Genomic DNA, 12,750 nt, shown 5'->3' with positions numbered 1-12,750 from the left:
GAAAATGCTATAGTGTTGCTTGCTTTGAAAATGCTAAAGTGTGTGGCCTTTGCCTTTGGTTTGAAAATGCTAGTGTGAGGCCTTTGCCTTTGGTTTGAAAATGCAACAGCTGTGTTGCCTTATTGAAAAGTGCACTTGAGCTTAGCGGCCTTGCATCCCGCCTGAAGTGGCATCAAACTGCACTTGCGATTGTCGGCCTTGCACCCCGCCTGAAGTGGTATAACACTGCACTTGAGCTTGGCGGCCTTGCACACTGCCTGAAGTGGTAAAACACTTCACTTGAGCTTGGCGGCCTGGCACCCTGCCTGAAATGGAATTTCAAGGAATAGCCGTGAGTCAATTGCCAGCCCACCAGCCGTGAGTGAGTGAGCTGCCAGCACACCTTGCTTGAGTGATTGAGCCTCCAGCCCAAGGATCCATTCGGCCCACAATGTCCATTCTAGCCCTCTGGAAACCAGTCCCTTCAGCCCACAACACCCATACTAGCGCTCCAGGAATCCCCCCCCCCCCCCCACTGGCCAGCAATATTGGAATTAGTGGAGAGGTGGAATATAGCGTTGGGGGACCAGCCCTCCCGAGTGAACCTGGGATCCAACGGGTCCCACTTAGTCTAGTTTATTTACAAATCTCACTGAAATGAATACGCAGGTCCGTACACACAGTCGCTCAGCTGGCGAGAGTGTTTATCGGAAATGACCTGGGCAGTTGTAATACCGAGTTCGCTTATTAAAGGACGTTCCTTTCGGAAGGAGACGAGGAAGAATTTCTTTAGTCCGAGGGAGGTGATCCTGTGGAATTCATTGTCACAGACGGCTTTGGAGGCCAAGTCAATGGATATTTTTAAGGCAGAGATAAATTCTTGATTAGTAGGGGTGTTAGAGGTTATGGGGAGAAGGCAGGAGAATGGTTATAGGAGGGAGATATAGATCAGCCGTGATTGAATGACGGAGTAGACCTGATGGGCAGAATGGCCTTATTCTGCTTCCAATTTGCTTTTTTGTTTGTTATTGATTTGAATGAAGTTTTGGAGCAGGTTACATATATATATATATATATACAGCTTCAGTAACTCCAACACAAGGCTGTGGAGGCGAAGTGAATTGATATTTTTACCGCAGAGATAGATAGATTCAAGTCAAAAAGTAAAGTCAAGAGAGTTTCTTGTCATGTGTCCCAGATAGGACAATAAAATTCGTGATTGCTGCAGCAGAACAGAGTATTGTAAATACAGATACAGAATAGTTCAGTGTGTCTATATAGCATAGACCACATATATACACACATAAATAAACAGATAAACTGCAATAGGCTGTTATAGTTCAGAGTTTGTTTGATGTCGTATTTAGTAGCCTGATGGCTGTGGGGAAGAAGCTGCTCCTGAACCTGGATGTTGCAGATTTCAGGCTCCTGTACCTTCTACCTGAAGGTAGCGGGGAGATGAGTGTGTGGCCAGGATGGTGTGGGTTCTTGATGATGTTGGCTGTCGGCCTTTTTGAGGCAGCGACAGCGATAGATCCCTTCGATGGTGGGGAGGTCAGAGCCGATGATGGACTGGGCAGTGGTCACAACATTCTGCATTCTTTTCCGCTCCTGGTCGCTCAAGTTGCCATACCAAGTCACGATGCAACCAGTCAGTATGCTCTCAACTGTGCACTTGTACAAGTTCGAGAGAGTCCTCTTTGATATACCGACTCTCCGTAATCTTCTCAGGAAGTAGAGGCGCTGATGTGCTTTTTTTTATAATTGCATCAGTGTGCTGGGACCAGGAAAGATCTTCGGAAATATGCACGCCCAGGATTTTGAAGTTATTGACCCTTTCCACCATCGACCCGTTGATATAAACGGGATTGTGGATCCCTATCCTACCCCCCAAAGTCCACAATCAGTTTCTTGGTTTTCCTGGTGTTGAGAGCCAGGTTATTGTGCTGGCACCATTTGGTCAATCGGTCAATCTCCCTTCTATACTCGAACTCATCCCCATCAATGATACGTCCCACAGCAGTGGTGTCGTCGGCGAACTTGATGATGGAGTTTGCACTATATCCGGCTGCACAGTCATGAGTATAGAGTGAGTACAGCAGGGGGCTGAGCACGCAGCCTTGAGGTGCTCCCGTGCTGATTGTTATCGAGGATGACACATTTTCACCAATATGGACAGACTGTGGTCTGTGAATGAGGAAGTCGAGGATCCAATTGCAGAGGGATGCGCAGAGACCCAGATCTGAGAGCTTGGTAACCAGCTTGGATGGGATGATTGTGTTAAATGCTGAACTGTAGTCAATGAATAACAGCCTGACATATGAGTGTTTGTTGTCCAAGTGGTCCAGAGCGGAGTGGAGGGCCAGCGAGATCGCATCCATCGTTGATCTGTTGTGGCGGTAAGCGAACTGCAGTGGGTCCATGTTTTTGTCGAGGTAGGAGTTGATTTGCTCCATGATCAACCTCATAAAGCACTTCATCACCACAGGCGTTAGTGCCACTGGTCGATAGTCATTGAGGCACGTCACCTTGCGCTTCTTGGGCACTGGTATTATTGATGCCCTTTTAAAGCAGGTGGGAACCTCAGACCATATAACCATATAACAATTACAGCACGGAAACAGGTCATCTCGGCCCTACAAGTCCGTGCCGAACAACGTTCCCCCTTAGTCCCACCTGCCTGCACTCATACCATAACCCTCCATTCCCTTCTCATCCATATGCCTATCATATTTATTTTTAAATGATACCAACGAACCTGCCGCCACCACTTCCACTGGAATCTCATTCCACACCGCTACCACTCTCTGCGTAAAGAAGTACCCCCTCATGTTACCCCTAAACTTCTGTCCCTTAATTCTGAAGTCATGTCCTCTTGTTTGAATCTTCCCTATTCTCAAAGGGAAACGCTTGATCACATCAACTCTGTCTATCCCTCTCATCATTTTAAAGACCTCTATCAAGTCCCCCCTTAACCTTCTGCGCTCCAGAGAATAAAGACCTAACTTATTCAACCTATCTCTGTAACTTAGTTGTTGAAACCCAGGCAACATTCTAGTAAATCTCCTCTGTACTCTCTCTATTTTGTTGACATCCTTCCTATAATTGGGCGACCAAAATTGTACACCATACTCCAGATTTGGTCTCACCAATGCCTTGTACAATTTTAACATTACATCCCAGCTTCTATACTCAATGCTCTGATTTATAAAGGCTAGCATACCAAAAGCTTTCTTTACCACCCTATCTATATGAGATTCCACCTTCAAGGAACTATGCACGGTTATTCCCAGATCCCTCAGTTCAACTGTATTCTTCAATTCCCTACCATTTATCATGTACGTCCTATTTTGATTTGTCCTGCCAAGGTGTAACACCTCACATTTATCAGCATTAAACTCCATCTGCCATCTTTCAGCCCATTTTTCCAAATGGCCTAAATCACTCTGTAGACTTTGGAAATCCTCTTCATTATCCACAACACCCCCTATCTTGGTATCATCTGCATACTTACTAATCCAATTTACCACCCCTTCATCCAGATCATTGATGTACATGACAAACAACAAAGGACCCAACACAGATCCCTGAGGCACCCCACTAGTCACCTGCCTCCAACCCGACAAACAGCCATCCACCATTACCCTCTGGCTTCTCCCATTCAGCCACTGCTGAATCCATCTTGCTATTCCTGCATTTATACCCAACAGTTTAACCTTCTTAACCAACCTTCCACGAGGAACCTTGTCAAAGGCCTTACTGAAGTCCATATAGACAACATCCACTGCTTTACCCTCGTCAATTTCCCTAGTAACATCTTCAAAAAATTCAAGAAGATTAGTCAAACATGACCTTCCAGGCACAAATCCATGTTGACTGTTCCTAATCAGACCCTGTTTATCCAGATGCTTATATATATTATCTCTGACCTCAGAAATGAGAGGTGAAAATGTCCATAAAAACTCCAGCAAGTTGGTCCGCACAGGTTTTAAGAACACGACCGGCGTGGGGCACATGTTGAAATCTGCTGTGTGCTTGCATGTGCATGAATCAATAACCTGGCCGTTCATCATGTGAAATATGACCACACCCAGGCTGGATGGGAGTAGTTGTTGACTTTTACACTTTGTATGTTGAGACTTGTACTTATCCTGCAACACTGACAAACAAAGATCGTAGTATCTCTCTGGTATCTTTGCTGACAACCCACACAGCCTAGTTTGAAATGTCTGCAGCTAAATACAGCACCCTCAAATATATAATGTCTGGGATATTATTTATTTATTTGCTTCTGTATTCCACAATTTGAGATCAAAATCTCATGTGGTTAAAGTGGACATTGTCAGATTTTAATAAAGGCCATTTTGAGACAGTTTGGTTTCACCATGTTGTACTTGGAGATAACATATATATAATATAAATACAGGGTTCTACCGTGAGATCATGAGCTTCACCTTCGGGGAGAGAAAAGAGCGAGAGAGAGAGAGAGAGAGGAAAAGCTAGGACCATGGTGTGTGGACAGGATGAGGTTTCTTTCGAATAGCAAAGGGGCGTAAGAGTTCTTCTGTATTGTTTCTTTATTGATAGTTTCTGTGTTTTACTTTTTGTGTTTGCTTTTACATTTAATAATAATTTTTTTTTGCGCTCTTCAAGACATTTGGCTCCTTCGGGCTAATGGAATCAACGGGTATTTGGGGCTAAAAGCAGGAACTGGCAGCAATCTACCGCCACGTTCCCTAAGATCTGGAAGAAGTGATCCGGACACGGAAACGTCACCAGTCTACGTTCTCCAAGAGATGTCGCCTGATCACCCGAGTTACTCCACAGATGGTTCCTGACTCACCCTGAGTTACTCCACAGATGTTGCCTAGACCAGCCTGAGGTTACTCCACAGATGTTGCCTGACCCACATGAGTTATCCACAGAGTTGCCTGACACACCTGAGTTTACTTCCAGAGATGTTGCCTGATCAACCTGAGTTTTCTCCACATATGTTGCCTGACCACCTGAGTTACTCCACAGATGTTGCCTGACCACCTGAGTTACTCCAGAGATGGTGCCTGATCACCTGAGTTTCTCCACAGATGTTGCCTGACCACCTGACTTACTCCACAGATGTTGCCTGATCACCTGAGTTACTCCATAGATGTTGCCTGACCACCTGAGTTACTCCACAGATGTTGCCTGACCACCTGAGTTACTCCGGAACTTTGTGGGAAGATGTTTGTTACCAGCACCTGATGTTCCTTGCATCAACTGCCCTGATTCCTTCTCTCCCGTTTGGTAACTCCAGCATTTCGTGCGTATCTCTTTCACAATTATGGTTTCATTCTCATCTCTTCCAGTAATTCAGGTTTACTCTATCATGTAGTCATCAGTAACGCGATCTTTTCCTTGCCTCCTCCCCCTACCTCTGTAAGACCATCCCATAGTCAAAATCACAAGGGATTTTCAATAAAGGCTCAGTGTGCTGGCGTAACTCGGCGAGTCCGACAGCATCTCTGGAGAACACGGACTGGTGACGTTTCCAGTTGGGATCCTTCTACAGATTTCAGGGAATCTGAAAACTTCTGTTTGAAATTTTTCCAGTTCGCTCTCTTGCCCTCGAAGCTCAGCTGTTCAAATCCAAAGATGAATTGCCTTGTGGTCCTGGTAGCTGGTCTCATTCTCAGTGCCTCTCCGGGTAAGGAAATATAACTATTTTGTTGTCCTCTAGTTTAACTGTGGAAAGGCATTTTAGATTCTCAAGTGGGATTGGAATTCTTGGTTAAACATTAAGCTGTGTGTTCGTTCACATGTAGAGAGTTTGTTACTGAATATGGAGTTAGTTATTGTCAAGTCCAGAGTGTTTTATTGTTATATGTCCCAGATAGAAGGAATGGTGACGTTTCAGGTCGAGACCAATGTTCCATCTAATTTTTAGTAGTTTGTATGCGCAGAAATCTTGTATATTGCAATATTTTATGCTGTTACAAATGTGTGTGTGCACTGAATTCTTGTGCAAGTATAAATCTGAAATTGTTTCACAATATTTTTGCCATAGCCTCTCTCGCATGGCTAATAAAACTATATTGCCATTTTAATATAATACAAATATCATATTTGTAGAAATATGAATGCAATATGAATGTAGAAATATTATATTGTATTCAGTTAAGATTTTATCCTATACCAAGAAGTTTGAACTACTTTGTTCAGTTTGTTGTACCATTTAATAAAACATCAATGTATTTGTAAATGTAAATTGGAAAGAGCCCTGGTTTTCAAGGGAAATTGGACACTTGGTTCGGAAAAGGAGAGAGATCTACAATAATTATAGGCAGCATGGAGTAAATGAGGTGCTTGAGGAGTATAAGGAATGTAAAAAGAATCTCAAGAAAGAAATTAGAAAAGCTATAAGAAGATATGAGGTTGCTTTGGCAAGTAAGGTGAAAGTAAATCCAAAGGGTTTCTACAGCTATATTAATAGCAAAAGGATAACGAGGGATAACATTGGTCCATTAGAGAGACTGAATGGACAGCTATATGCAGAGCCAAAAGGGATGGGGGAGATATTGAACAATTTATTTTCCTCGGTATTCACCAAGGAGAAGGATATTGAATTATGTGAGGTAAGGGAAACTAGTAGAGTAGCTATGGATACTATGAAATTCAAAGAAAAAGAAGTACTGACACATTTGAAAAATATAAAAGTGAATAAGTCTCCAGGTCCTGACAGGATATTCCCTAGGACATTGAGGAAAGTTAGTGTAGAAATAGCAGGGGCTATGACAGAAATATTTCAAACGTCATTAGAAACGGGAATAGTGCCCGAGGATTGGCGTACTGCGCACGTTGTTCCAAGAGTTCAAGGGTTCCAGGGTTCCAAGAGTAAACCTAGCAATTATAGGCCTGTTAGTTTGACTTCCATGGTGGGCAAATTAATGGAAAAGATACTTAGAGATAATATATATAAGCATCTGGATAAACAGGGTCTGATTAGGAACAGTCAACATGGATTTGTGCCTGCAAGGTCATGTTTGACTAATCTTCTTGAATTTTTTAAAGAGGTTACTAGGGAAATTGATGAGGGTAAAGCAGTGGATGTTGTCTATATGGACTTTAGTAAGGCCTTTGACAAGGTTCCTCGTGGAAGGTTGGTTAAGAAGGTTCAACTGTTGGGTATAAATGCAGGAGTAGCAAGATGGATTCAACAGCGGCTGAATGGGAGACGCCAGAGAGTAATGGTGGATGGCTGTTTGTCGGGTTGGAGGCAGGTGACGAGTGGGGTGCCTCAGGGATCTGTGTTGGGTCCACTGTTGTTTGTCATGTACATCAATGATCTGGATGAAGGTGTGGTAAATTGGATTAGTAAGTATGCAGATGATACCAAGATAGGGGGTGTTGTGGATAATGAAGTAGATTTACAAAGTCTACAGAAAGATTTAGGGCATTTGGAAGAATGGGCTGAAAGATGGCAGATGGAGTTTAATGCTTATAAGTGTGAGGTGCTACATCTTGGCAGGACAAATCAAAATAGGAAGTACATGGTAAATGGTAGCAAATTGAGGAATGCAGTTGAACAGAGGGATCTAGGAATAACTGTGCATAGTTCCCTGAAGGTGGAATCTCATATAGATAGGGTGGTAAAGAAAGCTTTTGATATGCTAGCCTTTATAAATCAGAGCATTGAGTATAGAAGTTGGGATGTAATGTTAAAATTGTACAAGGCATTGGTGAGAGTGGTAGCTGTGTGGAATGTGGTGGAGGCAGTGGAAGTGCTGGAGGCAGGTTCGATGTTATCATTTAAAAATAAATTGAATAGGTATATGGATGAGAAGGGAATTGAGGGTTATGGTCTGAGTGCAGGCTGATGGGACTAGGGGAAAATAATTGTTCGGCAAGGACGTGTAGGGCCGAGATGGTCTGTTTCCGTGCTGTAATTGTTATATGGTTATATGGTTATATTTGTTCTCATCCCACCTCTCTCCTCCACCTCTCCCCTCCTCCCTCACCCCTCCTCCCTCTCCACACCCCTCTTTCCTCCGCATCTCCCCTCCCCCTCTTCATCCCCCCCCCCCTCACCCCTCCTCTCCCCTCCCCCTCTCTCCTTCCCTTTCCCCATTCCATCTCCACCCATCTCTCCCTTTTGTCCATCCCCTCCATCCCCACCTCCCTCTCCCTCCTCTCCAAGGTCCAGTCCCGTCTATGTACTCAGCGGGACTGGCAGCATGCATCTCTGGAGAGAAGGATTAGGTGATGTTTTGGGTCGAGTCCATTTTGCAGACTGAGAGTCAGGTGAAAGGGGAAGGAGGGAAATAGACGGTGATGTAGAGAGATATAAAACAAACAAGTGGGACCCGTTGGGCCCCGTTCCCCCAACGCAATATTCCACCACTCACCCATAGCCCCCAACAGTGCAGGCGTGGCTCTCCCTCCTCTTCACCCTCTCTCTTCACTCCCTCCCTCCCCTTTTCCCTATCCTCAGTCACGCCCTCCGTTACTTACAAAATCACAATTTGTCCTATGATCAGCTCCAACATGGCCATATGTGGACCTATCTATATTCTGTACATCTCTATTGTTGTGTCACTTCCCAATTCTCGTACCAGATCCCTGTACTGTGTCCAGATATTACTTCTCAAATTTCTATAATTCCGCAATTTAGCTACGTCATGTTTCAACACTTAGCTCCTGGTCACGTACGCATTAACCCTTGATCCTTCCTCAAAAAAATGAGATCCCATTGTGATGTCATTGTGGGGTGGAACACTGTTGAAGGGCAGTCAGGTTTTTTCAAGTGTTTTTTTCGTTTTAATCATGAATAACTTGCAAATTATGGCATCAATCTGAACAAATTTTATTTTTTTGCATATCATAGGACAATGGTGAGTAAGGTGGTATAAAAATTCTAGCGCTATCATGTACCGTTTACAAAACTGGCACACAAATATAGAAACAAAATGATAGATTTAGTAATATAATAATAGACCAATTCGGACCCGTTGGGTCCCAGTCAGATGGGAGGACTGGTCCTCCCACACAACCCATTCCCCCAACGCAATATTCCACTACTCATCCATAGCCTCCAACTACACAGGGGCTGCTTATTTCGCCTTATTCACCCTCCCTCATTTACAACTTAAAAAAAGTGCAATTGCACTTGCTAGCTGGCTGAGCTCATGGTACTGTGACTTTAAAAAAATGTAATTGCTCTTAAAAAAATCTTTGCTGCCAGGAATATATAAAAAAGGGATTGCAATATTGTAGATGGCAATTGCACATGCTAGTGCTGGCAGGACTGAGTGTCCCGGGATTTCAACATTGCAGCTGGTAGGGTTACATTCCCATTGTGAAGTCAAAGCTGCAGAAAGAAACATTTGGATTTTTGAAATAAAATATGTGAAATAACTGGTGAAATATGACATCAATCTGAACGAAACTTAATGGAAACACACCACAGGACAATTGTGAGTAAGGTGGTCCAAAAATTGTAGCACTATCGTGTACCATTTTAGTGTGATTTGAAGGTCTCACTCACACGCAGACATCCAAACAAACAAGACGAGAGTTTTAGTAATACATGGATTGAAGATAGATGAATGAAAGATATGCAAAAAAGTAAAAATGAAAGAAGAAACGTGCCATTGTTAGCTGTGGGCGAGGTGAGAATGAGTTACAAACAATGAGAGTCGAGAAGACGACTTTTAAACCATTACAACCAGTTGGGATTTGGGAGGGTCTCGACGAAAACATCACCTGTACCTCTTCTCCAGAGCGGCTGCCTGACCCGCTGAGTTACTCCAGCATTTTGTGTCAGTATTGTTCTATGTTTATTGAAAGGAGTTGCTCGTTTTCAGAGCAGCGGCAGAACGAGCTACAGGTGTCTCTCACACAACCTCTTGTGTTTTGTTCTCAATGTACAGGTAACACTTTGGAGTGTTACTCCTGCTCAGGATCAACGGAAAGATGCGTGACTGATACTGTTAACTGCACTGCGGGGCAGCAATGCTTCCTTCTGGTTGCAGAGGCTTGTAAGTACGAATGAATTTGAGATGCACACCTCTATTTAGAGATATAGCTTGTTCCATGCACCCACCACCCTTTGTGTGAAAAGGTTACCCCTCAGATTCCTATTAAATCTTTTCTCCTTCACCTTAAACCTATGTCCTCTGGTCCTCGATTCCCCAGCTCTGGGCAAGAGACTCTGAGTATCTACCCAATCTATTGAGGATCACCCCCTCAACCTCCTGCGCTCCATGGAATAGAGACCCAGCATGCTCAACCTCTCCCTATAGCTCACACCCTCTAGACCTGGCAACATCCTCGTAAAGATGTTAAGACTGTACGATTCTGTGAATAAATAGCTGATTCACTCATAGAAATGTGAAAACTCAGTGGCATTCACACAGGGTGGTGGGTGTATGGAACAAGATGCCAGAGGAGGTAGTTGAGGCAGGGACTATCGCAATGTTTAAGACACAGTTAGACAGGTACTTGGATCAGACAGGTTTGGGGGATATGGACCAAGCACAGGCAGGTGGGACTAGTGTAGCTGGGACATTGTTGGCCGGTGTGGGCAAGTTGGGCTGAAGGGCCTGTATCCACGCTGTAACACTCTACAATGATACATGAACTATGAATATAGAAATTATTTAACTGTCCATTCTGTTTTTCCAGCTGGTGTAAAGGCTTACGGCGCTGGATGTGTTCGCCCTGCTGATTGTAATGTCCAGCAAACTGTCCCAGGAGCCTCAGTCTCTGTCAGCTGTTGTGATACTGACCTCTGCAACGCGAGTGACCAAGTTAAATGATCTCTTCTTCTGTTCCCTGCTCTGGTCTCAGTCTGGTTTGCAATATTTATGTGAAGCAAGTGCATAATAATAATGCACAGTGCAATCTTCTGGGTGCTTTTTGTCTGAAGATCAGGGATAATGAGTTTTAACACTTGATTTCCAAGAGATGAGCAACTTAATCTAACAGATGTGCAAATCCTTTTCATTCCAAAATCAGTAACCCTCATCCAGGTTCAGGATTAGTTCATCGATGGTGGTTAGTTCTATGGGTTCTGTAATTCCTCAATCTTCCAATTTACTATTTAGTTTGTTATTGATTTGAATTATGTTTTGGAGCAGGTTACATATATATATATATATATACATACAGCTTCAGTAACTCCAACACAAGGCTGTGGAGGCCAAGGGAATTGATATTTTTACAGCAGAGATAGATAGATTCTTGATTAGGGCGGGTGTCAGGGGTTATGTGGAGAAGGCAGGAGAATGGGGTTGGGAGGGAGAGATAGATCAGCCGTGAGTGAATGGCGAAGTAGACTTGATGGGCCGAATGGCCTAGTTCTGCTCCTATCACCTACTGCATGATCTTATAACATTGTGTTTATCTCAGGAGGCTAGACAAGCATGTTATGATGGCAGCACATGGACAACCTCCTTCAAGTTGACAAAGGCAAAGCTAATCCTTTCAAAAGAGAGCTAGACAGGGCTCCTAAAGATAGCGGAGTCAGGGGTATATGGGGAGAAGGCAGGAACGGGGTACTGATTGGGGATGATCAGCCATGATCACATTGAATGGCGGTGCTGGCTCGAAGGGCCGAATGGCCTCCTCCTGCACCTATTGTCTTTTGTCTAATACACCATGCTTGCTATTTGCAATATTTTAATGATCTGTATAATAATAATAATTATGTAACTTGGAGCGTGTACTATTACTACTCTGTTCATCTGTTGCCGCATCTCAATAAAGTACTGATTTTCAAAATAAAATGTGAGTGTATTCCTTTCTTTCATAAGTTCCAGGAGCAGGATGAAGCCATTCGGCCCATCAAGACTACTCCGTCCCTTCAATCATGGCCGATCTATCTTTCCCTCTCAACCCCATTCTCCCCATAACCCCTGACACTTGTACTAATCAAGAATCTGTCAAAGCCTCTATCAAAGTCTTCAAAGCAAGTTAATAAACTGTCTCACATGTTATTATTACTACACTGTGTAATTCTGCGGCACGGTGGCGCAGCGGTAGAGTTGATGCCTCGCAGCGCCAGAGACCCGGGTTCCATCCTGACCATGGGTGCCGTCTGTATGGAGTTTGCACGTTCTCCCTGTAACTGTGTGGGTTTTCTCGGTGCTGCGGTTTCCTGCCACACTCCAAAGACGTCCAGGTTTGTAGGTTCATTGCCTTGGTACAATTGTAAATCTCATCTTGTCTGTGAGTGAGCGTGTTTGTTTGTTTGCCAGCTTATCATGATATGAACTCTGCCAACACGGTACATTGTAGCACTAAAAGGCCACCTTGCTCACCATTGTCCTGTGTCAAGTTTCGTTCAGATTGATGTTATATTTTACAAGATATAGACATTTAAAATTTTACAAAACCTCACTTTCTACCATATTACTAAAACACTCATCTTGTCTGTGTGCATGTGATGTCCTGAATTACGCCAAAACGGTACACAATAGTGCTACAATTTTGGACCACCTTACACACAATTGTCGTGGTGTGTTTTATCCCAGTTTCCTTCATATTGATGTTATATTTTACAAGTTATTCACATTTTTAACTTCATATAATAATAACTTCAAGTGCAGTAGCAGTTGGCAGCTATGACATCACAATGGAATCTCATTAAATTGCAAATCTGGGATCGCTAATCTCATTTAGAATTATCCCTGTGAGGGGGTGGGATGGGGGGACATCACCCCCAATGTGAGGTTTCATTTAAAAAACATTGCGCTGTTCATTGTGGCGGGGTGGAATAGTGTGGGGGGATCATTT

At 43.6% G+C, this 12,750-nt stretch overlaps 1 protein-coding gene across 2 annotated transcripts in view; it reads left to right on the top strand.

The window, feature by feature from the left end:
- Nucleotides 1-11,128, top strand: part of LOC116990105 (prostate stem cell antigen-like) — a 48,553-nt gene extending 37,425 nt beyond the window's left edge. The window contains exons 1-3 of one of the 2 annotated variants that reach the window (XM_033047634.1): nt 5,436-5,662; nt 9,885-9,992; nt 10,639-11,128. In XM_033047634.1, coding sequence (XP_032903525.1) covers nt 5,611-5,662; nt 9,885-9,992; nt 10,639-10,772 — 294 coding nt within the window. In that variant the 5' untranslated portion in view covers nt 5,436-5,610 and the 3' untranslated portion in view covers nt 10,773-11,128. Of the gene's footprint in view, nt 1-5,435; nt 5,663-9,884; nt 9,993-10,638 lie in introns of those variants that run through there. The other variant, XM_033047635.1, reaches the window with a different exon arrangement.
- The last annotated feature ends 1,622 nt before the right edge of the window (nt 11,129-12,750 follow it).

Source organism: Amblyraja radiata, chromosome 30 (assembly GCF_010909765.2).
Source record: "Amblyraja radiata isolate CabotCenter1 chromosome 30, sAmbRad1.1.pri, whole genome shotgun sequence".
Classification (NCBI taxonomy): Eukaryota; Metazoa; Chordata; class Chondrichthyes; order Rajiformes; family Rajidae; genus Amblyraja; species Amblyraja radiata.
The sequence above is the reverse complement of the archived record's forward strand: the minus strand, read 5'-3'. Positions and strand labels throughout refer to the sequence as shown.